Source organism: Erpetoichthys calabaricus, chromosome 6 (assembly GCF_900747795.2).
Source record: "Erpetoichthys calabaricus chromosome 6, fErpCal1.3, whole genome shotgun sequence".
NCBI lineage: Eukaryota > Metazoa > Chordata > Cladistia > Polypteriformes > Polypteridae > Erpetoichthys > Erpetoichthys calabaricus.
The window spans coordinates 56,614,129-56,639,878 of record NC_041399.2 but is presented as its reverse complement, the minus strand read 5'-3'; the positions used below and the strand labels follow the sequence as shown (position 1 = coordinate 56,639,878).

General features: G+C 38.7%; 1 protein-coding gene across 5 annotated transcripts in view; it reads left to right on the top strand.

Moving 5' to 3' along the window:
* Positions 1 to 25,750, top strand: part of ncoa2 (nuclear receptor coactivator 2) — a 337,105-nt gene that overhangs the window by 197,475 nt on the left and 113,880 nt on the right. For all 5 annotated transcript variants that reach the window (XM_051929406.1, XM_051929405.1, XM_051929403.1 and 2 more), the window contains exons 6-8: positions 2,728 to 2,905; positions 20,297 to 20,485; positions 24,620 to 24,721. In XM_051929406.1, coding sequence (XP_051785366.1) covers positions 2,728 to 2,905; positions 20,297 to 20,485; positions 24,620 to 24,721 — 469 coding nt within the window. The remainder of the gene's footprint in view (positions 1 to 2,727; positions 2,906 to 20,296; positions 20,486 to 24,619; positions 24,722 to 25,750) is intronic.

Below are 25,750 nucleotides of genomic sequence, written 5' to 3'. Positions count from 1 at the left end.
ACCCCTTGTAAGGCTCCGACACAAGAACATACTTTTAAAAATAGTGGCAATACAGGTGAACACCGGCGTCCAGGTGAAGAAGTCAGGAGATGAATAAAACAAAGGTGGAGGTTCACAAAAAATCCAACCAGGAGATGAAAATTGAGAGGAAAGCAAGCCAGAAAATATGTTTAGTAAAGACTCGCGATCATAGGACAGTGGCCGTTGGGATAAACTAAAACATAAAAACAAAGTTAAAACATAGACTAGAGAGACGAGCAGACGGCCAGCCACACCAGTCGGCGCCATCGTCCAATCAAATTGGTGCAAAGTGGAGGTTAAAACCAATAACTAAATTCTTAAAACAACGAGGTTAAAACAATGCTGGAAGCAGTCCTTTAAAATCACAAAAGCCCGGCGTCGTCTTTACCTGGGTGCTCCCCTGCTTCTCCCATCTGGGCCCTGCAACAGGAGAGTCGCTCTTCTGCAGCAGCTGACCTTCTCTCCGCTCATCTGGTCTGGAGGCCCCCCGATCCCTGGCTTCGGTCAAGCACTTTCCAGACCGAGACTTGGCTTCCCTAACGATCAGGACGCACACGTCAGGGAATTCACCACCCAAGCCTCACACTGCCTTCTCGGCCTTACACGGCCAGTTGTCCTTCTCCGGTCACTCCAGCTCCATGATTGTTCAGCTGGAGCGACTGCTTCCTTCTGCCCCACCTAGTGTCGGCCAAACACCCCTGCTAGGGCTCGCTATCCAGCTGCCTGCCTGCAAGCCTGTGCTCGCTCGCTCGCTCTCACACTGGTGCTCTCTCTCTCAACGCTGCTTGCTGCTTCCTGCAACCTCCGGCTTTTTTCCTTCCTTCTTTTTCTTCTTTTTTTCTCCTTTTTAGCTGCCTTGTGCTTCTATTTATGAAGAGGACATGGCAGCTGTGACAAATCAGCAGACCCAGGAACAATCATGGATGCGGACAGTTTCTCACCTGTGCACTTAGGTGAGAAACAGCCACATCATGAATCACCTCGGGACCTGCTTCAGCCACACAACCACGCCCCCTCGCTAAGCTGCGAGTGCGCTGATTATTTAAAAGTGGCCTTCCTGATGGAAGCTGTGGACCCACAACACCACATTCACCAATCTGCAAAAAATTGCATTTACAAATTGTAGAACAATTTCAGAATAATGTTCCTCAGCACAAAATTGTGAAGACTGCGAGTATGTCATCATCTACAGTACATAATATCATCAATACGAGACCAAAAATCAATATTGGATGCCTGTGATCTTCAGGTCCTCGGGTGGCACTACGTGGGCTCGGGAACACTTCCAGGATTCATTGTCTGTGAACACAGTTTGTCGTGCCATCCACAAATGCAGTTAGAGCTCCATGCAAAGAAGAGGCGATATGTGAACATGATCCAGAAACCCTGCCATCTTCTCTGGGCCAAAGATCATTTAAAATGGACTGAGGCAAATTGGAAAACTGCTCTGTGGTCAGACTAATCAAATTTTGAAATTTTTTGGAAAATATTGGATGCCATGTCCTCCACACTAAACAGATGGTGCCTTTTTCAGGGAAGACCTGGCATATTTTAGCAAGACAATGCTAAACCATATATGGCATCTATTACAACAGCATGGCTGCATAGTAGAACAGTCCGGGTGCTGAACTGGCTTGCCTGCAGTCCAGACCTTTCATGATGCTCCAGATGTTTTCAGATGGTGAAACAACTAATAAGACAAAGACGACCCAGGACTGTTGAGCAGCATCCTATATCAGACAAGAATGGGAAAACATTCCTTTCCCACAAGTCCATTAACTGGTCTCCTCAGTTCCGAGACATTTGGGGATCCTACATAGTGGTAAACATGGCCCAGGCCCAACTTTTTCAAATTCAAAATGACCTTATTTTATTCAAATGGTACATTTTCTTAGTTTAAACATTTGATATGTTTTCTTGTCAATAAAATATGGGTTTGAGATTTTTCAAATCTTTGCGTTCTGTTTTTATTTACAGTTTATATAGCGTCCCAACATTTTGGAATTGGGGTTGTAGTTGAATTTAAAGTGTCACTTAATACTGACTCATTTCAATTTCTGTCCCGCATGTGGAATAAAGTAAAGGCAACATAACATCATGGCACAAAATTGAGACGGGATGACTTACCCTGGATATTGGATCATATTTTAAAACACTGATTGAGTAGTTTTAATCTTTCTCTTTTGATAAGTAAAATATGATGGCTTCTGTTTTTAACTACCTTTTGCTTTCAAAATTCTACCCATCCATCTACCTACCTAGTCAAGGAAAACATGCTTTTGAGTGGTTCACATTTTTTTGTATCACACAACTAGCAGCGTCACAGAGACATCTGGTATACACCGTAGTCCTGCTGCATGACACTATTTTATATTGTAGGCAATTACACTCTTTCTAAATGTTCAGGTAAATATATTTTTAAAAATACATTGAGTCATTAAATTTGTAAATATTTAAGCAACTAGATAATGATTTTGTTATATATTAATCATGGAATGTTACCATTTAAAAAATTCTGATCTTGTTCTTCCAGATCACTACTGTATTATCCATTGCATCTCACATTCAGGCTTTCACATTTAAATTAGGGATTGTACAGTGACTATGGATCAATGAGATGTTTGTGGTTTCACATTTTCAGAACTAATTAATGTTTTCTTTTGTTAAATGTAATACTAATACTCTCATGTGTCTCTCTTCTTCTAGGCCTTAGATGGGTTCTTTTTTGTGGTGAACCTTGAAGGTAATATTGTTTTTGTCTCTGAAAATGTTACCCAGTATCTGAGGTACAACCAGGAGGAGTTGATGAACACCAGTGTGTACAGCATCCTGCATGTGGGGGATCACGCAGAATTCATCAAAAACTTGCTTCCCAAATCCCTTGGTATGAATTATTTTACATGATTATAACTCTTGGATTAAATGATAGTTGGCATTTTTAAGCAGTTCAGTTAAAAAAGATGTGGTTTCTGTAATTGACTAATACATAACTCTGTGTTCACTCCAATGTGGTAGTGATCTGTTTCAACTCTGTTTAACACTAGAATTACCAAAGCCTACAAAAAACTCGTAAATCCGTCCCACCTAAAATCCCTTCGCACCTCTCCGTCAGCGTCTTTTGTCTGACACCTTTTATAAATACTATATCATTATTTGGAACACATGCATTTCATGTGTGTTCCGTGTCAACAACAATCTATGTAAACACATCGTTAAAACAAACGTTTTCATGTTTTAGTAATAATTGACAAAATGTAGACATGAAGTGTATAATGTGTGTGAAGCCTGAAGTCCAAATATCAAATGAACACTTTAACAAAAGGTACAAATATATCGGAACAAGTGCGCTTCTATTCAAGAATATAACTGCAGAAAAAGGACCCGCGTTAGGGTGTGACACTGACACCCCTTTGATACGACTGCTTCGGTGGTGCAACGGTATCAACTGTTGACTGGTAAGCAAAACTTCATGTGTTCGACCCCGGATGACTCTGTTTTGAGAAGTGAGCTGCTCTTATTCTTATTATTTTAGAATAAAAAGATACATTTGATTTGAGTCTGTAACAGCTGGTGTAAATTTATGATACTTTTTTTAATTCAGTTTTGTTCTGTCAGTCACGTTCATGCATACCCACTTCCACCCCAAACCCCCCCCCCCCCCCCCCCCCCCCCCCACACACACACTGCTGTTTACACATAAAGACGTCCTATAACAGAGGTGAACTCAGATGATGACGAGGGTTCTATATCGGAGAAAGAATGCACGTCGCACTTTTGCAGTCGCTATACTTTGTATATGTACAGAGGAAGCTCTGCAGTCTACTTGTGAATTTCCGCTGTAGGAAGATAAGTAAACAAATCATCTTAAGAAGGCCTTTAGAGTTTCCCAGAGTGTTCCTGCAGAAACCTCTGAGGGTGTGTTTGTCTTTAGGAAGAAACTGATTTGTATGGATATAAATTCTGAACAGTTGTTGTCTGCTAATAGAAGTGGGTTAAGATGCCATCTGCGAGGTAAGTGTGAGGGGCATAATGATTTTAGCTCCAAGAGCAGAGGTGCATGGTCGGAGATAACAATTGTCATATTTGCAAGATTTAATCGTAGGCAATAAATTATTATCTATAAAGAAATAATTAATTCTTGAGTAGCTATGATGCACTGGTGAGTAGAACTAATACGTTCTTGAGTTTGGATTTAGAAACCTCCAGGGGTCTGGTAAGTTGTGGTCAGTTACAAACTGTGTAATTGTCTTTGCAGTGTTAGATGTCGTCCCCCCTGTGACAGGAGTCCTATCTAAGAGTGGATTTAAAACCCCAGCCATTATAATTTTATGAGTGTTCACATTGGGAATGGATGCAAATAGATTTGGCATGAATTCCTTATCATCGACATTGGGTGTATAAACATTTATCAAAATCATTTTACAGTTAAAATAAGTTGCCCATGACCATCACATATCTCCCTTCAGGATCCGATACTACATCTGATTCTACAAATGAGACTGTTCTATGTATGAGAATTCCCACACCTCTAGTTTTCTTTGTAAAACTAGAATGGAACATTTGGCCTGGCCAGTCCAGTCTTTTTGCAGCCGGAACTGATCCTTGCTTAGTAAGTGGGTCTCCTGTAAAAATACTATTTTAGCGTTTAAGCCTGTTAGGTGAGAGCATACTTTCTTTCTCTTTAATTCGTGATTCAGGCTTTTAACATTCCACCTCACAAAGTTAACTGTCCCATCATGGAGACATTGATTCTGAATTTTTGATGTCATTTTATAGTCTTAACTGGTAGTGAGGCAGTTTTAATCTTAATTTCCAATTTCCCCATGAGTTATTGCAATTCAGCCTATTGTTGCGTTGATAGTTATAATTATAAGGCTTAAAAGGATAGATTAGATATAGCCTGCTCTCTTTCTCTCCCCCCCCTATCCCCCCACCCCCCCATTTTTCCTCCCCACATGAGGCTAGACCCCACTTCACAATGTCCCGGTCCTCTGACATACCGAGAGACAGAGCACGTCCAAAACAAAACAAGCCCCCACCCCCAAGCAGCGGCGTTTGAGAATTGAAAAGTAGAGATATCTATTACAGCTAAAGTCTAAATACTATCTGCCAAAAATATAATCATTAACAGACTTTAAGCTTAAAATATAATCTTCAGCAATCTTAAGATATTAAAATAATAAAATAATGAACCCTGGGAATGGTGTTAAAAAGTGGTCTAGGATAAGCATAGTAAATCCTAATGCCCTAATAGCAATAACTATAAACCAAGGGTATGATGTTAAACAGTCTCCTTTAGGGGGTAGTAAAAGAAAAAAAAAAAAAAAGACTAATTACTTCCACACACACGTCTATAACTGTAATTAAAACATAAACATAAAGCGTCCAAGTAGAGAAAAGGATGTATAGTTATAATACACGTATCTTTACAAGTGGATCAGACAGATACATCCTTGCTATGCCATGACAGGATACGGCTCACTATTGTCTTTCAAAAGAGTGTCTGGATCAGCTTCCTTAATTCCTTTTCAGCTTCCACCTTGCTGGAAAATACGTAATATTGGCCTTGAACATCCTCTTTCAGTTTGGCGGGATACAAGAGGCTGTATTTGATACCGGCTTTCCGTAACAGCTGTGTAATGTTGTAGAAGGCTGCACGTTTAGCAGCAGTAGAAGGTGAGAAGTCAGGGAAAATACGAATGAGATTATTTTCAAATATAATCTCTTGCTTGTGTCTGAGAAGTGCCATCACATCAAGCTTATATTGTAATCGCTTAAAGCGAACAATAAAAAGACCTAGGTTTAAAGGTATTTGATCTGCATATGCGATAAGCTGCTGCTATTTCGGTATCTGATTTAAAATCATCTCCAGTTGTTTTAGAGAGTAATTCTACTGCAAATTTCACTGGGTTTGTACTTTCACGTTTCTCAGGTAGACCTTTGATTCTAATATTATTCCTTCTGCACCCATCTTCCAGGGCCACAAGTCTGTCTCAGAGTTTTTTTGCATTTGGAATTCGCAGCTATAGCATTTTCATCGGCGTTAGGTGCCAGTTGTTCTGCTGTTTCAGTTTGAGCCGTGAATGCCTGCTTAACGTTATCCAGCTGATCGTCAAGTTTTTTCAGTTTAGACCTATTTTCTTCAATGTGTTCCTCTAATTTCGCCACTATGCCTTTAACGGTCACGTCAAAACGATTAAATAGACGCATTTCCAGGTTTTTATTATCCTGACGCAGCTGCTGTCACAGTTTCTCGTTTGTCTTAAGCGAGTCACTACTTTCTTTATTCATATTTCTCTGAATGTCTTTTTTAAGCTTACTTACGGCCATAGCCAATGTTGTGATCATTTCCTTCAGTTCGGACACATCATTTCGGCTTTCGTGCTCCGCATGTGGAATTGCAGCCCGTTACAGCCGATGCTTTGGGCTTGCGAGGACTTCTTGTTACTCATGTTTATCTACTGTAGTGGAAGCACCTCGGGTCGGGTAAATACAAGATACCTCAAAATAATAAGAAATACGTGAGAAAATAAAGCCGCTGCTAATGGAGCTCCGCTTCAGACATCCATCTCCTGTAACGGACGAGACCAACCAAAACTAAGTAAACATAGGTAAGCAAATCAAGGTAAATAACATTCGATCTGGCTCTTATATACAGAGTACAGCGACGGCAGCATCCACCTTCAACTATAGACTCTTTAGTACGCGAGCGACTCTCCACTCTACATGTAGTGTTTAGATTTGGATGGTGTATGTGCCCAAAAAAGAAGTCTGACTGTATTCTCGTACCATTGCTTACGAACTGAAGTGTCAGCGTGCACTTTTCATGGCATTACACATGTATTTTTAAGAGCATGCCTGTGTCAATCAAACACAGGACGCTCTGCAGTCTACTTGTGACTTTACGCTGTAGGAAGATAAGTAAATAAATCAAGGTAAATGGGTAGCGTGCACTTTTCGTGGCATTACACATGTATTTTTTGAGCATGCACGTGTCAATCAACCACAGGAAGCTCTGCAGTCTACTTGTGACTTTACGCTGTAGGAAGTAAGTAAATAAATCATGTGATATTTTGAAGAAATCGTTGTATAACCTGAATAGTACCAATCAGAAAACATCATCGCACTAATGCAATATTATTTGAAAATGAACAGTGTCAGATCGGGTGTAAATTTATGCTGGTGCTGTTAGGGTCAGATCAGGGGCGGGGGGGGGGGGGGTGGGGGGGGGATGGTGGCTGAAAGAATAAAAGTGGAAAAAAGCACTTTTACAAGTACCATAAATTTACACCCAATGTCACATATATTTGTCTCTTTATTTTTTTCTCGGTGCTGCGTTGACATCATGCATCAGAAGGCGTGAGTTTATTCAGTGCGAGCCAGAGCATTCGGGTGGCTGGTTGCTTGCGCTATAACAAGCTTGATCTGGCAGCGATCAACGCACATGTACTGTGCAAGGCATGTACGGGGTCCACAGAGAAAAGAAGCATGTTCATGGCTCACCTTGCAGAGGAACTTCGTCGCTTTAAACTGAGTCAGTGTCAGGCGCCCCTTCAGTGTAATAGGAACCACAGCATAGAGAGAAGTGTGTACACTGCAACAGGTACACATGTCGTAAATGTAAAAAGGACGGTCCTTGGGTGTGTGGGAACTGTTAACATTTGAATTTGATGATTGTGTATAGTGCGGAACTGACCTCTGTGTGTACTATTCTTTCCTCTGCATGTCCTGGAGTACAAAAGAAACAGCACCATGCACCAAAATGTGAAGACTGGGCAAGATTTGTGGGAAAAAAAAAACACGCGGTCACTGATTACAACCACAAGATAGTATATGAATGAATATGAATAATATGAATAATGTTGCGTCTGTGCCACAACGTTTTCTGAAATGTAGTATACAGGTCATAAAATGAATAATTCCAAATATCATATATACCAATGTCTTTTTTTTTTTTTTGTCAGTGCGGCTTTGACATCATGGACCATAAGGTGCATACTAATTCAGAGTAAGCAGGAACACTCAATAAAACTGAATAAAAAAAAAAAATCAAGTGACGATGAGATAGGAATAAGGCAGTTTCGCAAGCGTTTGTGTGTCAGCTTTTATCCATCCAGATCAGAGAATTTCCAGTTCCATTGTCTCAAAACATCACTCACATCTACAGTTATTCCCAGTTTCAAATAAAAACTAACAGCGTCAGACCCCTGGGGGGGTGGTAGTATGTATCGTAATCGTGAAAGAATAAAAGTGGAAAAAAAAGGTAACTTTTACAAGTACTATAAATTTACAGCGACTGTTATAGGCGCAAATCAAATGTGTTTATTGTATAATATTAACAATAAGAGCAGCTCTGTACTCAAAACGGTAAATATACGAGGCAGTGAGGATTGAACTGGGGACTCTTGATTACAAGTCGGCAATTCTTACTGCTGCGCCCCGGAAACTATTGTATCATCCTTGAACCTTTTGTGAAAGTGTTTATGTGATCTTTGGACTTCACACATTATATAGTTTATGTCTACATTTTGTTGTCTGTTACTAAAATATGAGAAATGTTTCTGTTTTAACGATGTGTTTACACAGATTATTGTAGAAACAGTACATTTGTATGCATGTGTTCCAAATAACAATATATTATTTCCCCTCTAAAACTCCCATCACTTCACTCCCAAATAATGAAGGCTGGAACTGGGAGAACTTTGTGCCCGTTCTGTGACGGTGGGGGGATGGAATAGTAGGCTGCTTGTCTTGATCGGCACATTTACAAGACAAAAGACGCTGACGGAGAGGTGTGAAGCGATTTAAGGTGGGCTGGGTTTACGAGTTTTTTCGAAAGCTTTGGTAATTCTAGTGTTAAAGCAGCCCATCAGCTTTGATAGAATTGAAGAGAACAAAAGAGGCACAACTAAGGCTAGCTCAGGGCTTTTATACACCATGCAAGACTAGTAGCAGCAGCATAGATTTTTGTAGACACGGAACACACATGAAATACATGTGTTCCAAATAACACATTTTTTAGCCTATACAGCTCTAGGTACCTGACTCCCTGATAAACAAGACTTGAGCTGGGTGAGGTTTTTGCCATTTCTGTGGCGGTGGGAGGATGGTATAGCAGGCTGCTTGCTGCCTGGGATTATTGACACATTTATAAGACAAAAGACGGTGACGGAGAGGTGCGAGCGGATCTAAGGTGGGACAGATTTACGAGTTTTTTCGTAAGCTTTGGTAATTCTAGTCTTAAGCGAAGCCTTCAAAGTTTTTTCCCCCCTCACTTCACCATCTGAAAAAATTCAGTCATTTGAAATTATTTTGAAATGAATTCAGAAAATATTCAAGATAACCTAAAACTCTTGGTGAGAAATTTAAGCAAGAAATGTTTCTCCCCTTGTGTTACAGGAAATCAATTGTTCCAAGCTGCTGCCCAGCTTTTACTAGTTACTTTAACTCCTGAGTCGTTGATGCTCTTACAGTGATATGACTAAAGCATAGAGAAATTAACATGTAAAGAGTAAGAAAGAATTTTTTTTTTTTTTAAGTATTAGGGAACTCAACAAATATAAACACATTTTGCTTGTTTAGAAAATTAAGGAGAAATAGTTAAATTTCATTTTGTAAACTTATATTGGAAACAGTGCACATACATTTAGGTCAGGTGTATACTTTACATGACTAATGCACTTGTGTACGCTACTGCTATGTATGTATGAGGACACTTTGCCACAGTGCATTGGAACCTCGGGTCACGACTGTAATTCGTTCCAAAACTCTGGTCGTAACTCGAAGCAATTTTCCCCCCATAGGATTGTATGTAAATACAATTAATCCATTCCGGACCGTACGAGCTGAATGTAAATATATTTTTTTAAAGATTTTTAAGCACAAAAATAGTTAATTATACCAATAAATTGCAACTGGGGAATCCTGATTTTCCTTACATTTCCAGCACCTTCTGTGAAAGTCCACCAATTAAAAAATTGTGCATGAAACATATACATGTCGTGTGTTATGGGAATTTCTCCAGCCTCCTGTCATGCCAGAGCCAAAAGAATAGCTATGGACTGACATTGCTGAAGGATTCTGCCAGAGATCCCTGCAGTATTTGTTTTGGAGTCCTGGATATGTGGTCCTCCAGAATGTTAAATGAACAACGTGTAAACCCAATAAAAACATTTTTTTCGTGCTCATAGGGATTTTGGCAGAAATTGACATCAAGAAAAACTGCTTGTGATATTTTTTGGATGCCATTCGTATGCGTATCCGACCGAACACGAGGTGAAAGCCTGTGTGGGCGGTCTGATTCGCTGCAATCAGCATAAAAATGTTCAGCATTCGATCTGTGCTCATCTGATGCTACAGACAGCAATGCTCAGAGTAGACGTCCACGTTGACAGGGAGTTTCTGTTTTAAAAAAGAAATAGTTTTGAAGTGTACGTTTTAACTCTATTGAGTTTACATACTTTATAGAAAATTATGATGTTTTACATTTTGTCTAATGCTTGCATTTGTTATTGCATTGGAAAAATACTTATACATTCTATTGAGAAGTTTCTAAATAATAATATGGAACTGGCAATCTAAATAAATCAATATCTATGGTGATTTAAGCACTTGTTTATTGGCAACAGATCAGACCTTAACTTTTTTCTTTCACAATATGTAACTGGCAAACTGGTGTTTAACTACTTTTATGGTTTTTGGGGGGTGGAATGTAAGTTGCTTACATATGCAGTGTATTTATAGGCCTCATCATCTGCCACTAAAGCAAATTAAGCAATTTCTGTAGTGCTACTTTCATATACCTGCTCAAGAACTAGTAAGCATTAAGATGGTGTCATTTCTGAATATGATAAAACCCAGTAATTGCTTCTAGTCTGTGAGCCCTAAGTATGGCATATGAGTGCATGCTTTTCTACATTTATAAGAAATAAACGGAAACCAAATGCTGTGAAGTGATCAGAATGTACAATCAAAATTATCATATGCAATTGTGAAAGTGCTGGTGTAATGTTTTTGCATATTGACATTGTCTGCAGTTTTGTCTGATATTTGCAAACTTCATTTTTTTCATGGAGTGAATGACTTTATTCTGTAACTGTGTGGACAACTTTTGTTATATTTGTAAATTTCCCCATTAATACTGAATTTACAAACACATAAACTGTATTGATGTGAGCTAATTTTGTTCTTTGCAAGCTGCTTACTCCCTGATGCAGTGCAAAGTATAATAACCTTTTAATTTTGTTCAGTTGGGTATACTTGAAGCCAGTTCTCGTAGTTATCTCTTCTTTAAATGGTTTAGTTTAATTTGCTGGTGCACATTACTACATGAAAGCTGTATCACAAAATGGGTTTGTGAATGGAACCATATTCAGCAGAAATTATTAAAACAAGAATTTATCTCCAGCAACTTGACATTTTTGAAAGTAAATCTTGCATTTAAAGTTCAGCTGTTAAATAAAGCAAAGTGACTGTATTTTTCTTTTAAAATTCAAATAGTAAAGAAATTGGCATTTTAAAAAATAACTTGACAAATACCATGAATACTGTGTTGATTTTTAAACTTTACTAAAATGGCACGATTGCCAGCAATGTGCTACAGGCAGGTACCTGAAGATATCGCGGTATTCTTCAATCATTCTGCTTAGCTTTGTTTGTATTTTGAGGAGTGTTCAAAAAGTTTATAGCCTAAGTTAGCAAGAGAGGTCAGTTAAAACCAATCAATTTTCAATTTTCATCACAGTCTCCATGAACACATAAACTTGTGACTTTCACAGAGATTTTCTGTGCCATTCAGAATGTTTAGGTTTTGCTAATGCAACAACCCTTGAATACTTAATCAGATGTAAATTTTCATTGGCATAGCGCTTCTGTAAACATGTAATCAGTAGGGACTATAACCTCAACAGCATAAGAAAATATGGACATAATATTGTTAGTAATGGCTTGTACATTGAATTTTCTTAGTGTTTGAGACTCTAGGCATGTTTCCATTGGTTTTGGTTGTTTGAACTCCGGATTATAGTGATGCATCCAAATTTCACCCTCTGTTATGAAACACTCCTTACATTTCTACCAGTTTGATTTCAGTAGCTCAAGATTCTCTTTGGAACATTGGTTTCTTGATTTCAGGTGTCAACATTCTGTAAGGACAACATGCAGACTATGCCCATGTTTAATTTGTTTAATTGAGAGTATATTCAAATTCCCCTTAACTAATCTCTATTTCATTGCTATTTTGTGCACTGCTCAATTCCTCATAATGGTTCATACCACATTTAAAACATTCCTCAGTGTCAAAGGTCAGCCAGTCCTTGGATCATCTTTGAGAGATGTGGTTGTAATATTAACCTCCAGCTCATCTTTTGACTTTGCAATATGAAGGGAACCTGTTCTTTGTTCAGCAGTTGCACAACACTTACTTTTTATAGTTATCAGTCTCCAAGTAGACTTGGTTCTAAATCAAACATCAGATGTACTGTATCTTCTTCTTCTTCTTTCGGCTGCTCCCATTAGGGGTTGCCACAGCGGATCATCTTCTTCCATATCTTTCTGTCCTCTGCATCTTGTTCTGTTACACCCATCACCTGCATGTCCTCTCTCACTATATCCATAAACCTTCGCTTAGGCCTTCCTCTTTTCTTCTTCCCTGGCAGCTCTATCATTAGCATCCTTCTCCCAATATACCGAGCATCTCTCCTCTGCATATGTCCAAACCAACGCAATCTCGCCTCTCTGACTTTGTCTTCCAACCGTCCAACTTGAGCTGACCCTCTAATGTACTCATTTCTAATTCGATCCGTCCTTGTCACACCCAGTGCAAATCTTAGTATCTTTAACTCTGCTACCTCCAGCTCTGTCTCCTGCTTTCTGGTTAGTGCCACCGTCTCCAACCCATATAACATAGCTGTTATCACTACTGCCCTGTAGACCTTTCCTTTCACTCTTGCTGATACCCATCCGTCACAAATTACTACTGACACTCTTCTCCACCCTGCCTGCACTCTTTTTCACCTCTTTCATAATCCCCATTACTCTGTACTGTTGATCCCAAGTATTTAAACTCATCTACCTTTGCCAACTCTACTCCCTGCATCCTCACCATTCCACTGACCTCCCTCTCATTTACACACATGTATTCTGTCTTGTTCCTACTGACCTTCATTCCTCTCCTCTCTAGAGCATATCTCCACCTCTCCAAGGTCTCCTCAACCTGCTCCCTACTATCACTACAGATCACAATGTCATCAGCAAACATCATAGTCCACGGGGGCTCCTGTCTAATTTTGTCTGTCAACCTGTCCATCACCATTGCAAATAAGAAAGGGCTCAGAGCTGATCCCTGATGTAATCCCACCTCCTACTTGAATGCATCCGTCACTCCTACCGCAGACTTCACCACTGTAACACTTCTCTCGTACATATCCTGTACAACTCTTGCGTACTTCTCTGCCACTCCTGACTTCCTCATACAATACCACAGCTCCTCTCAAAGCACCCTGTCATATGCTTTCTCCAGGTCCACAAAGACGCAATGCAACTCCTTCTGGCCTTCTCTAAACTTCTCCATCAACATCCTCAGAGCAAACCTTGCATCTGTGGTGCTCTTTCTTGGCATGAAACCATACTGCTGCTCACTAATCATCACCTCACTTCATAAAATGTAAAAATACACTAATCAGCCTGAACATTAAAACCACCTGCCTATTATTGCATCGGTCCCTCTCATGCCACCAAAATAGCTCGCACCCTTCATGGCATGGTCTCCACAAGATACCTGAATGTGTGCTGTTGTGTCTGGCAACAAGACATTAGCACCAGATCTTTTATGTTTTGTAAGATGTGAGGTGGGCCTCCAAGGATCTTTGGATTGAAATATAGGAATTTTAAAGGCCAAGTTAACACCTTGAACTCTTTGTCATGTTCCTCAAACCATTCCTTAGCAATTTTTGCAGTGTGGGTGTATTATCCTGCTAAAAGAAGCCATTGCCATCAGGTAATACCATTGCAGTGAAGGGGTGTACATGGTCTGCAGCTGTGTTTAGGTAAGTGGTATGCATCAAAGTAACATCTGCAAGAATGCCTGGACCAAGGTTTTCCAGCAGAATTTTACCCAAAGCATCACACAACCCCAGCCGACTACCCTTCTTCCCACAGTGTGCCCTGTAGTCATCTTTCCCTTGGTAAACTTGGCCACACACATGATCTAAAAGAAAACATAATTCATCAGAGCAAGCCACCTTCTTTCATTGCTCTATGGTCTAGTTCAGGGGTCTGCAACCTTCACTATGAAAAGAGCCATTTTGCTCCCTCTTCCTCCAAAGAAAAATAGTCTGGAGCCGCAAAACATAACACAGCTTATAAACTTTTAAAAGTTTTAATCTTTTTTTAGATTTTACATGTTACAACCACGGAATACAACAAACAGAAGTGCAGTGTGCATGTGTAGGCCTACTTTGAAATAAATGTAACTGAACTCTGCAGGCCTATTTGAGTCCTTCCTATACCTGTATAAAATTAAAATAAAAACTAGCCCACTTTAATATAAATAAAACATTTAGCTGTAGCTTAGCAGCTTTAAAAAAGTAAACATAAAATTCCATTTCAGTGTGCTCTCATCCTCTTCAGGTTTCCCTCTCAGCCAGCAATCAACTGAAGCACCTGAACATACAAAAAAACCTACATCAGCTCCGGGTCTGAAATAAATGTGTTTTTTTTTTTTTTTTTTTAAATATTAGCCTATTAAATGCTATTGTTCTCACCTGTTTAATGTGACTTCTGTTTCTGAAGTTCGCTGCAGATCATCTCTAGCACTTTGAGCTACTTTTTGTATGAAAATGTGCTATATAAATAAATGTTGTTGTTGTTCTATGTCGGGGCTATACGATGTGACTTTGACCTTCACACAGGACTGCAGGCTCATGTGTGAGGTGGGAGAGATATTTGGACTTTATGAAGTTCATTCTTGAGAAAACTTGCTCACATAAGTATGTTGAGCCAAAGATGGACAGGACTCCAAATGCATATTTTTTCATGTTCATATATGTTTCGGGAATGGCACTCCATGTATTGAAAACAAGTTTGTCGGGTTTGGGGAGGTTTTCAATATCAGTCCATTTGTGCTCTTTAGCGAGAGTAGCCTTCTGACGGGCGACTTCTTCAAGATCCGCTGTCAGGCATTTGAACTTGGACACCCATAAATCTTTATCCGCTATGCGGCCAGTTCAATTTCTAGATCGGGCTTACTTACTCCTGTGAATGCGGATGTGTTCAGCAGGGATGGGTCGATGTCCAGGGAAGGAGAGAGTGTTTTTTTTCTTTCTGAACTCACTGAATCTTTCTCTAAATGCAGCTTGCATTGTAATAATTGTACGGTGGAAATAATCACAATTTATGTGAATGTTCACTGCTTTGAACTCTCTCAGGGAGGGGAAGTGAGAGAGTGTACCTTTCTGTACATCTCTGGCAAACACTGTCATCATGCGCTCAAACACCAAAACATTTAAAGTCAGAGAATAGATGCTCTGATATTTTTATGAACGATTCTTTCATGTATTCTCCGTCTGTGAACGGCTTACCCCTCCTTACGATCTCTTGAGCTGCCACAAAACTAGCAGCTGTAGTTGATTGTGGAGAAGTGATCCACTTTTTGAAAGTATGTTTGCTCTGTTCAGCTTTCCGTTGCAGTTCCGAAATTGCTCTCTTTCGCTCATCTTCACTTGGGTATTTTTCAGTGAATGCTGAGTGCTTGTTTCGAAAATGTCTTTCAACGTTACATTTTTTGTTGTTCGATAATTTATCGCCACATATTAAGCACACCGGTAAGCCAGCGTCGTTGGCGGTGAAGGCAAATGCTTCTGTCCACGCAGAATTAAACTCTCTGTTCTCTTCTGGGATTTTTCATTTTTGGGATTTATTCATGGTTAGTGCAGGGGTCGCACACTCCAGAAGCCACCTGCAGGTAAAGGCGAGGGCTATAGACGTAGATGTGACGCATATTTTAGTTGACAAATTATAAATAAAAATAAAAATTAGATGTTAAAGTGTATAACAGTAGTAGTAGTAAATAAACATTATATATATTACATATATTATATACAAATTAAATTAAGAAATTGCCGTTATTCATTTTCATGTTTTTTTTTTTTTTTGTCAAGGCCAAAAGGAGCCATTACAAGGAGGCTGAAGAGCCGCATGCGGCTCCAGAGCCGCGGGTTGCCGACCCCTGGTCTAGTTCTAATGCTTATGTGCCCATTCAAGATGCTTTCGGCATTGAACCGGTCTCAGCATGGTCCTTCTGTCTGGACTGTAGCTATGCAGACCCATATGCAGAAATCTGCAATGCACTGTACTGTATGTTCAGAAACCTTTCTCCCATGGCCAGCATTACGTTTTTCATTAATTTGTTTTATAGTAGCTCTTCTGTGGGTTCAGACCTGATGGATCAGCCATCACTCCCCACATGCATAAGTGAGCCTTGCCAGTTGGCCTTTCTTGGACCACTTTTGCAAGGTGATAACCTCTGCATACCAAGAACACCCCACAAGACCTGCCATTTGGGAGATGCTGTGACCCAGTCGCTCCGATCCTTACTCTCGCCTATTTTTCCTGCTTCCAACATCTCACTTTCAAGAACTGACTGTTCACTTGCTGCCTTATATATCCCACCCCCTGACAAATGCCACTGTAACAAGATAATAAATGTTACTCACTTCACCTGTTGGCGGATTTAGTGTTGTGGCTGATGGGTGTAAATAAACATTGTGTCGATTTCCTGTACTTTCTTACACCCTTTAAACCTTATGACCAAGACATTCTAGACCCCTAGCCAAACTGGGTCCCTGAGCAGAATGTTCTTAGGGGTCCATAATAATATTAAACTACTACTACTACTGAACATGCTTCATAAACTTAATATTGTAAATACAGGGTCAAAATGAAGCTGAATATTTAGATATAAAGAAAAAACGTGAATATGTCACCTACAGTTATGAATTTATGTAAACTTTATTTTGTTCTTCCAATGACAGCAGATAGCAGTAAGTCACTCAATCAGCAATGTTAGTTACCAATAAAATTAACCAACAATAAAAGTTAATCTGAGTTATTTTTGCATGTCAGAGTTGCTAGCCTGGTGCTTTTCAGCAATGTGTCAGGTAGGTACTGTAAAATCAGATATCTGTTAAACTCATAATAATAAAACTATTACGCATAGTGCTACTCCATTACTCCAGTAAATTGCTATCTTTAGTGTAGTTGCAACTGATGTAATGTTAGGTAGCTTACTGGACGTTGGACATATTTAGATTTCTAAACAACATCTGCAACAAATGCGGAATGAGCTGCTTCTTCATGCTTTCCTTCACCCCCAAACCCCCACCGTGCTCCAGACCAGTGTTCACTTTATGGATCCATATCTCTGTTACTTAATTTAAAATTATCCTAACAAATGTCTGATTCATGAAACAGCAATAACCCCAATAGAGTCGAACTGCGACCTCCAGACCTCTGCTCCGTTGAGGAGGTCATGGCTTCACATTATAAGTCAGTGATGTTAAACAGTATGCCTGGCTACTATATAGTTAAGATTAGAGTTAAATATATTTTTTTCTAAATGATAAAATTGTTCATTTGCAAGATTTTTACTTTAAAAGAAAGTTGTCTTTACAATGTAATGTGTAAATTGTAACAATTTTAGCTTGTAAGAATTTTTAAAATGAGCTTGAATCTTAATGAAGCATACTTCTGACTTCAGCAAACTCTTGACAAATTGGTATGAAGTATGTGTCATGTATCATAACTAAAGAAGAATCTGTCACAATCTGGTGAAATGTTGGTGTCAAACACAAACTTAAAACTTAACACAGGGTTTGTATAACTTACTAGTATCATAACCACAGTCCTAAGTTTATCATAGTCTTCCAAATGTTTATGGCCAAGAAAACAAATTGATATTTAAGAACTGGAAATCCTTCCTTAATCAAGCATACTTGTTTCACTAAATGCCTGACAGATTAGTACGCACAATAAATACTTTTTTACAAACTACTGAGGCATGTGTCACTTTGTGGTGAATTGTTGCTATTTTAGAAAACTTCCTATTAAAAATTATTAGAGACTTTTTTTGAGCAACAAACATATTTCAAGTGTATTTTTACAGCCAGCAAGGGTATATTTGTTACCACTGGTTATGTTGCTAAACAAGTTAATTTTAAGAATTTAAACTCTGTCAATGTTAACTGCATAAATTTGACACACCTAAATAGTATATTGGAACCAGACTGTGTGTGAAGAACCTCATGCCAAACATTGAAGAAGCAATTATATTAACAGATTCTGCCTTAGATGTATTTATTCCTTGCAGTCTTCTGATGTTAACCGACATGCCTTTTAATTTTAAACAGTATTGACTAAAGCAATGTTCAAAGGCACACACTCGAATTAACTTAAAATCCTGGTTTTTCATATTAACAGCCATATGCTACTTGCTTCAAACTAGGCAAACTAAAAAATGTTTAATGTACATTTTTCCACTGGATAGCAAAGCTAAAAATACTCTATCAAAAAGCATGGTAGTAATAAACCAAATCATTTATTGATTTCATAAGTCATCTTTGATATAATTGCCTACAAAATATACACTAATCATACTTATAGTATATTTTTATACTAAAGACTATTAAAATGCAATACAGTGGAACCTCGGGTCACAACTGTAATTCGTTCCAAAACTCTGGTCGTGACCCGAAGTAATTTCCACCATAGGATTGTATGTAAATACAATTAATCCGTTCCGGACCGTACGAGCTGTATGAAAATATTTTTTTTTTTTAAAGATTTTTAAGCACAAAAATAGTTAATTATACCATAGAATGCACACTGTAATAGTAAACTAAATGTTTACTTAAGTCTTCTGCTTGGGCTTGCTCGCTTGCTGTCTCTCTCGCTGCACAGGGATAGACTGAACACGTGCGGAAATCATCGGCACGTACGAACCGGAAGGGAAACTGGCTTGTTTGTCACCCGAGTGTGTGGTCGTGAACAGATGCAAAAGTTTGGCAAACTTTTTGGTCGTAACCCGATTTGTATGTGGTCCGAGACGTTCGTGACCCGAGGTTCCACTGTACATTTAACCTCTTATGCACTAAGGGTTTTAGGCTTATTGTGCCTAAATTACATACCCAAAAAATAAACTGCTGTTTTTTTGGTTCTGTAATAAAGGAGCTGCATATGACTGAAGAGTAGCAAGTATAAAACTCCAAATTTTAAAAAGAAAAGCAGTGTCAACTAAATAAAACACAAAAATGTAGATGTTTAGGAGCTTCTCTACAAAATGGGTTTTACATTACATAACCAAGACATTATATGATTCACAGCTGTTAAAGCAGTTTTCTTTTATGTCCTCGTCTGTTAGCTATCATTGTTCCAAGTTTAAATTTAATATTCCATAGTATTGCAAAGTTACACTGCTTGACACAAAGTATCATTGGAATGCTCTGAACCTCAGCTATTCAGTGGTGATTACCCTTTCATTGTACTGTATGTGGATTCACTCAAGTGTAACAAGTTGTTTGGTGTATATATATATGTGTGCAAATTGCTTATTTTATTAATGAAAGAGAGCAGACAACATGGAAACTTATGATTTATATGAAAGAAGGCACCTTTGGGTGTATAAAAATACAGTTGCTGCTTTTGATTGATGTGCAAGTTTGTTGAATTGTACACAGTCAGCTTTGAAATATGTCAGTGTCCCACCGCCAGGCTACATTAATGTATCTGTAAATTTGACTTGTAAAGATGTGATCAGAGTAAAGTGATGGCCAAAAATAAAGGCATCCTAAAGAATTATTTTGTTTTATAGTAAAACCGCTTTTTCTGTTTTTGTTTTTAATTAGTTAATGTGGGATGAGAAAAAATTCAGTTGTCTTTAGAGCCCTGTGGTGTGTATACCCTCCCTGTCTCTTACATCAGTCCCTGCTGCACCATAACCCACCTTTAAATAATTGTTTCTTAAGGAAGATAGGCAGTGTTAGAATTATATCTCTGTGATGCATTAAGTGTTTTATTCTTAGACACAAGTGTCTGACAGTGAGAGTTTTTCATTCTGCTAGATCTGAGAAGCATAATATATATCTGTAGTAAATGTTCCATGATGCTGTTCCCAATTTAATACGTCATGTTAACTTTCTATAGTACACAGTAGATGGCAGTAGACATGCAATGATCCTATATCATTTCAGTGCTGAATTGTCTTTTTCCTCACCTTTTATAGTCAATGGCGTTCCTTGGCCTAATGAAAACCCACGAAGGAACAGTCACACGTTTAATTGTCGCATGCTCGTCAAACCACCCAGTGACTCTGATGAAGAAGGTCATGACAACCAAGAAGCACATCAGAATTATGAAACTATGCAGTGTTTTGCTGTGTCTGAACCAAAGTCCATCAAAGAAGAAGGGGAAGGTGAGAGAGAACTTTTTATTCTCCAATCACTCCTTACCTGAGCATTGTACTTTTCACTTGAAGTTGTGTCAGACTCCTCCCTTTTGGTTCATTCCATGTATGTGCATGGCAGTAAACAAGTTGCTTAATCTGTTTGTGGCTGCAGTTTAGTCAGTTGACTACACGTGTCTGCTAAATACACTAAGCATAGGCAATACTTTAATAGTTTTAGTCAAATTTAAACACAATGCTTTCTAGGGCATTACATTTTTTCTAATATACCACTCTATAAGCATTTGCTTAAAGGGCAAAAAGTGTTGCACATAAACCAGTTTTTCGACCCGGCAAAGATATTTTTGACGCCTGTTCATGTAAAAACATGGACTGATGACTGATTGATTTTTTGAAAGCGATGACCAAAGAAGGTGAAAGATTTTGATATTTGAAACCGATGCTTCCACAAATGAGTGATGCAAAAAGAAAGGAATGTTTTCTTGTTGGTCCAAAAATCAGACATGTGGTTCAAAAGATCTTTTAGTGGTGCTGGAAGAAATTGCATGGAGGATAATTAGAAATTTCCTTGCAACTACAGAGCATCAAATTACTTCTAGCTTGTTGACAACATACTTAAAGCATACAAAACCATGTAGTGTAACATGTCACTAAAGATTAATTTTCAGCACTAATCTTGGTGCAATCAGGAATAAATATGGAGGTTTTATCTGGCCATTGCCACAATGGACAAGCGGTGCCAGTGTAAGTGGAATGGTTTAAGGAAAAGTCACTCCTCACATTTCGCCCTCATCACATTTCTCCCTTACCACATTTCGCCTTGCACAATTTGCTCCCTGTAGATAATGAGTAGGTTACAGAAATGTAAATAATGCACCTAATTTTTTTTATATTGTGTAATTTATTTTAGTTTAATAAATGCACATGTTAAATTTGCCAAAAAATTAAACGTGCCCTTTGCAGGTGGAACTTTTTTTTCCACAAACCCAGATTCCATGTTGTTCATTTACCTTTCTCTTTGAAAACATGTAATTGTGGTTGTCATCATCTGCCAATTTTCTTTTGCCTCTTATTGACACAGTTCTCTTTGCCATAGTAAATGTTTATCATATTATATGGCGCGGTGCGTATATATTGATATTGCACTGTCTGTGACGCGCTGCTTGTTCTTCAGCACCGCAGATAGTCATGCTGCTAAAACTGCAAACATGCGCTGCGTAACGGCTTTAGTGTGTTCGGACTCATTGAATTGTGCAACAGTGCTGACGAAAAAACTCTGCGAAATCCAGTAACTCCAGTTCTATGGAACGCAACTTTGATAAATGATCCAGGTAGGTGATTGGAAAAATAACTGGGGCGACGTGTGGGGAGTGAAATCGTATGAGTGGCGAAAAGGGGGGTATGTATCGGGGTTGAAATGTGGGGGGCAACTTTTCCGGATCCTAAGTGGAATCCACCAATTCTGGCTGATTGTTGTTGGACACTGAAATATGAAGCACTAGATGCAGAGTATAGACATAAAACAGCAGCAAAATATATTTAATACACTCTAAACCAGGGGTCCCCAACTCTGGTCCTGCAGGGCCCCAGTGGCTGCAGGTTTCCATTCTAACCCTTTTCTTAATTAGTGACCTGTTTTTGCACCTAATTAACTTCTTTTGAATTAATTTTATTTGACTTGCTCTTGAAGCCTCAGACACCTTGTTTCTTTTTCCTTAATTACCAGCCAGACAATGAGATACAAAATGAATCCAAATGTGACAAGCAAACTGTGTCTGAAAATAAAGAAAGGTGAAGATGTCAGGAATGCTGATCTGCTCAGGTCCCCAAAACATTTTAATACTAGAAAAGAGAAAATCAACCAATTCAGAAATATGCTATTGCACAATGAAAGCAGCAATGAGCCATGGAATTAAAAAACGTGCGTCTTTTGATTTTTCACTTCTCTGGGATTGAGACTATGGACACAATTCCTTTGGATCTGTGCTCTGCATGGTTCTGCCGTCTAGTGTGATTTTTATTACTTGGTGGTCATAGTGGCAGAGGTACAGACATCCTTTACTTGGGTGAAAGTTTTATGGTAGTTTTGAGACCAAAGAACCCCTAACGGTACTTTTTCTTTCACTTGCCTTCAGTCACATTTCTAAGGGAAAAGGATTTAGTTTTGGCATTTATTTTTAGTGGCTGAATGTCTTTCTTTCAGCAGTGTACCTTCGCAGTTTTTATTGTGCACAAAGTTACAAGCGTGTTTTGAACATTTGAAATTTCTTTGATTACCGCTCTTATTTTGCGAGTGGTAATTCATTTAGTAGTTTTGCCCATGTTTTGGTGCTTTATAAGTTTCTTTTTTAAGATTTGTTCCTTCTGTGTAGCAGTTAGACATGTGTTACCCATTATTTAATAATGAATATAATGATGCCATACCAGTTTCTCCAAAGATGTATAAAATCGAGCCTTTCTTTGACCACTGCATTCGAAAATTTTCTGGAAGTTAAATTCCAGAGGTAGATCTTTCAATCAATGAAAGTTTACTGCTATGTAAAGGCAGTCTAGGGTGGAAGGTATACATTACGAAAAAAAAGATGGTTTTGGGATGGAATCCTCTATAGGCTTTGTGAGGCAAGAAGTGGATATTTGTGGAATATAATGATGTACACAGGAAAAGATACAGAATTTGTAAACAATGTAGAAGGGGTTGATGTTCGTAATTTTACAAAACTGTCACGGAAAGTGCTAATGTTTGAGGAAAGCTACTGAATCAGGGATATGTGATATGACTAGATAATTACTACAGCAGACCCAAGCAGTATGAATCTTTGAATTTGATGGAAACTGATGCAGTATGAACAGTAAAAGACCTGTTTCAAACAGAAAGGACCTGCCAAAATCTGTGATGACAAAAAAAAAAAATTGAAATTGGGAGAAGTTGCCACTGCATTCAGAAATAAGTTAATGGCTTTGAAGTGGAAGGATAAGAGAGATGTTTGCATGTTGAGCAGACATCTCATAAGAGATATGTAGTGTGTTTGTCACACAGGCAGAGGAGGAGAGTAATATACTGCTGCAGAGACTGCAATGTTCCACTCTGCGCTGCTCCGTGCTTCTGCACATACCACACACAACTGGAGTACTAAGTGAAAAATGGAAAATTTGTACATTGTGTAAATAAATCTACAAAAAAAAAAAAACTAGAATGAAATTAGCTTATTGTTGCTAACAAAAAAAATATTTAAATAATTTTGTTTGTAATTTAAAAAAAAAAAAGGGCCACCCATTAAAGGGGTTAACAACAAGAATCAGAGCCTAATTAAGCAACTGGTTGGAGTGAAATTGTTGGCAGTTTCAGGCCCTGACTTAGTTGGTCTTCTGTTGGCTGACCCACTTCAGTTAATTTCTGTTTGGGTGCCATTTAAGGAAAGAAATGAATCAATTCAAGAGGAACGATGGAAGAAATTTAGGGGAGCAAAGAAATCTTAAAAAAAAAAAAAAAAAAAAAAGTCAAAATTAATTCAAAAGAAGTTAATTAGTAGCAAAAACTGTGCACTAATTAAGAAAATGTTTAGAATGAAAACCTGTAGCCACTAGGGCCCTACAGGACAAAGAGTTGGAGACCCCTGCTCTAAACTAATGCAGTGTATCTGCATTATTAAGCAATTAAACACACTAAATAAAAGTTAATTTCATGTTTGACTGTATTATGTAGGAATTTAATCTGAAATTATATTTTTATGCAGTTTGAAGCTGTCTATCATAATCACCAAAAAGGAAGCAAAATGTTTTGGGGGGGGGGGGGGAATGTTGTCCAGTGTAACAAGAAGCTTTCCTGCAACTAACCATTTGGAAATTGTGTGTTGTGTCTATATAAAGATGTTAAAAACTAAGCAACTTATTATTACTCATTTATAAGTCACTAAGTATTCTTAATTTGTTTTAGCAGCCTTGTACATTTGAAATAGGGTGTTAAGCACCTTTTACACATCAAGGAATTAGTTGTGTAAGTGAGGGTGTTTGCATATTATAGATTGAGTATTTTTTGTTATCTTGTTTTTACCATCCAGTGTTATTTGAAGATTAATAAATGCAAGTATAGTAATTTTGTGTCAGAAATATTAATTTTTAAAATTGTACAACCCCCAAACACAGACTTGCAGTCTTGTTTAATCTGCGTTGCAAGAAGAGTTCCAATGAAGGAAAGGCCTGTCCTCCCCACTCATGAGAGCTTTACTACAAGACAGGATCTACAAGGTGAGGTCATTTGAACCTTTGTAAGAATTGTAATTGTAAAGAGCTTTTAAAATTACAGGCAGTCCCCGGGTTACGTACAAGATAGGGACTGTAGGTTTGTACGTAAGTTGAATTTGTATGTAAGTCGGAACAGGTACATTATTTTAATAAATGCTATTGTTGACAGACTGTAACCAAGTGCTCTGCCAATGAATGATGGAGTTTCACCTCTCTCTGACCTTTTTATTATTTCTACTTTATTTTTAATGGTGATGGTTTTTCCTCTTCTTTACTGTATCACCAGCACTTGCATCAGATTTGTGTTTCAGAGACATTCTTGAAGGGTGAAGACAAAAGGTTAAGATGAGCTCTTCTGCACAGCACTGTACATCTATCACAGCAGGCAGGCATCCCTCGTCAGCACGTCTGGTGTACTGACAAGAGACAACTTCCTGCTATGTACGTAACAGTACAAGCAGGCTTGCAATTGAGAATGAATGGGAGTAGTGAGGGGCGGTTCACCACCCACCCACCACACAGTCACCTCTACTACAGTATGCAGCGTGCATCCGCCCGCTGAGAAAGAGCACGGTGCGGCCAAAGGCGTGTAGTGAATCGCCCACCACCGCCCCCATTCAACAGGCAGCCACCCGAAGCACACTATAATGCTACCCCCCGCTGTCCCGTTCACCCTCAGTGGCCTCCGTTCGACCACAACCGGGTGCTCCGGCCAAAGATGATGGAGCGGCAGTTAATGAGGCGCATGCGTCACAGCTGCGGCCTTGTTCGTAAGTCGTAGGTCGAGTGTCCGTAACCAGGGGAACTACCTGTACAGTCATAAGTTGACGGAAATCCTATCAAATGATGTAGACAAGGGCAGTGTTGTTGATGTTTAATTTAAATTCTAAGTAATTTGCTGATTTTTGCTGCAACCAGCTCTTACAATCTGGAAGTCATTTTTCTTATGATTGATGTCCATTCATATTTAGCTGAATGTTTTTTCTTACACTGCACAGTAGTGTGGGATTTATATTTATAAGAAATATTTAG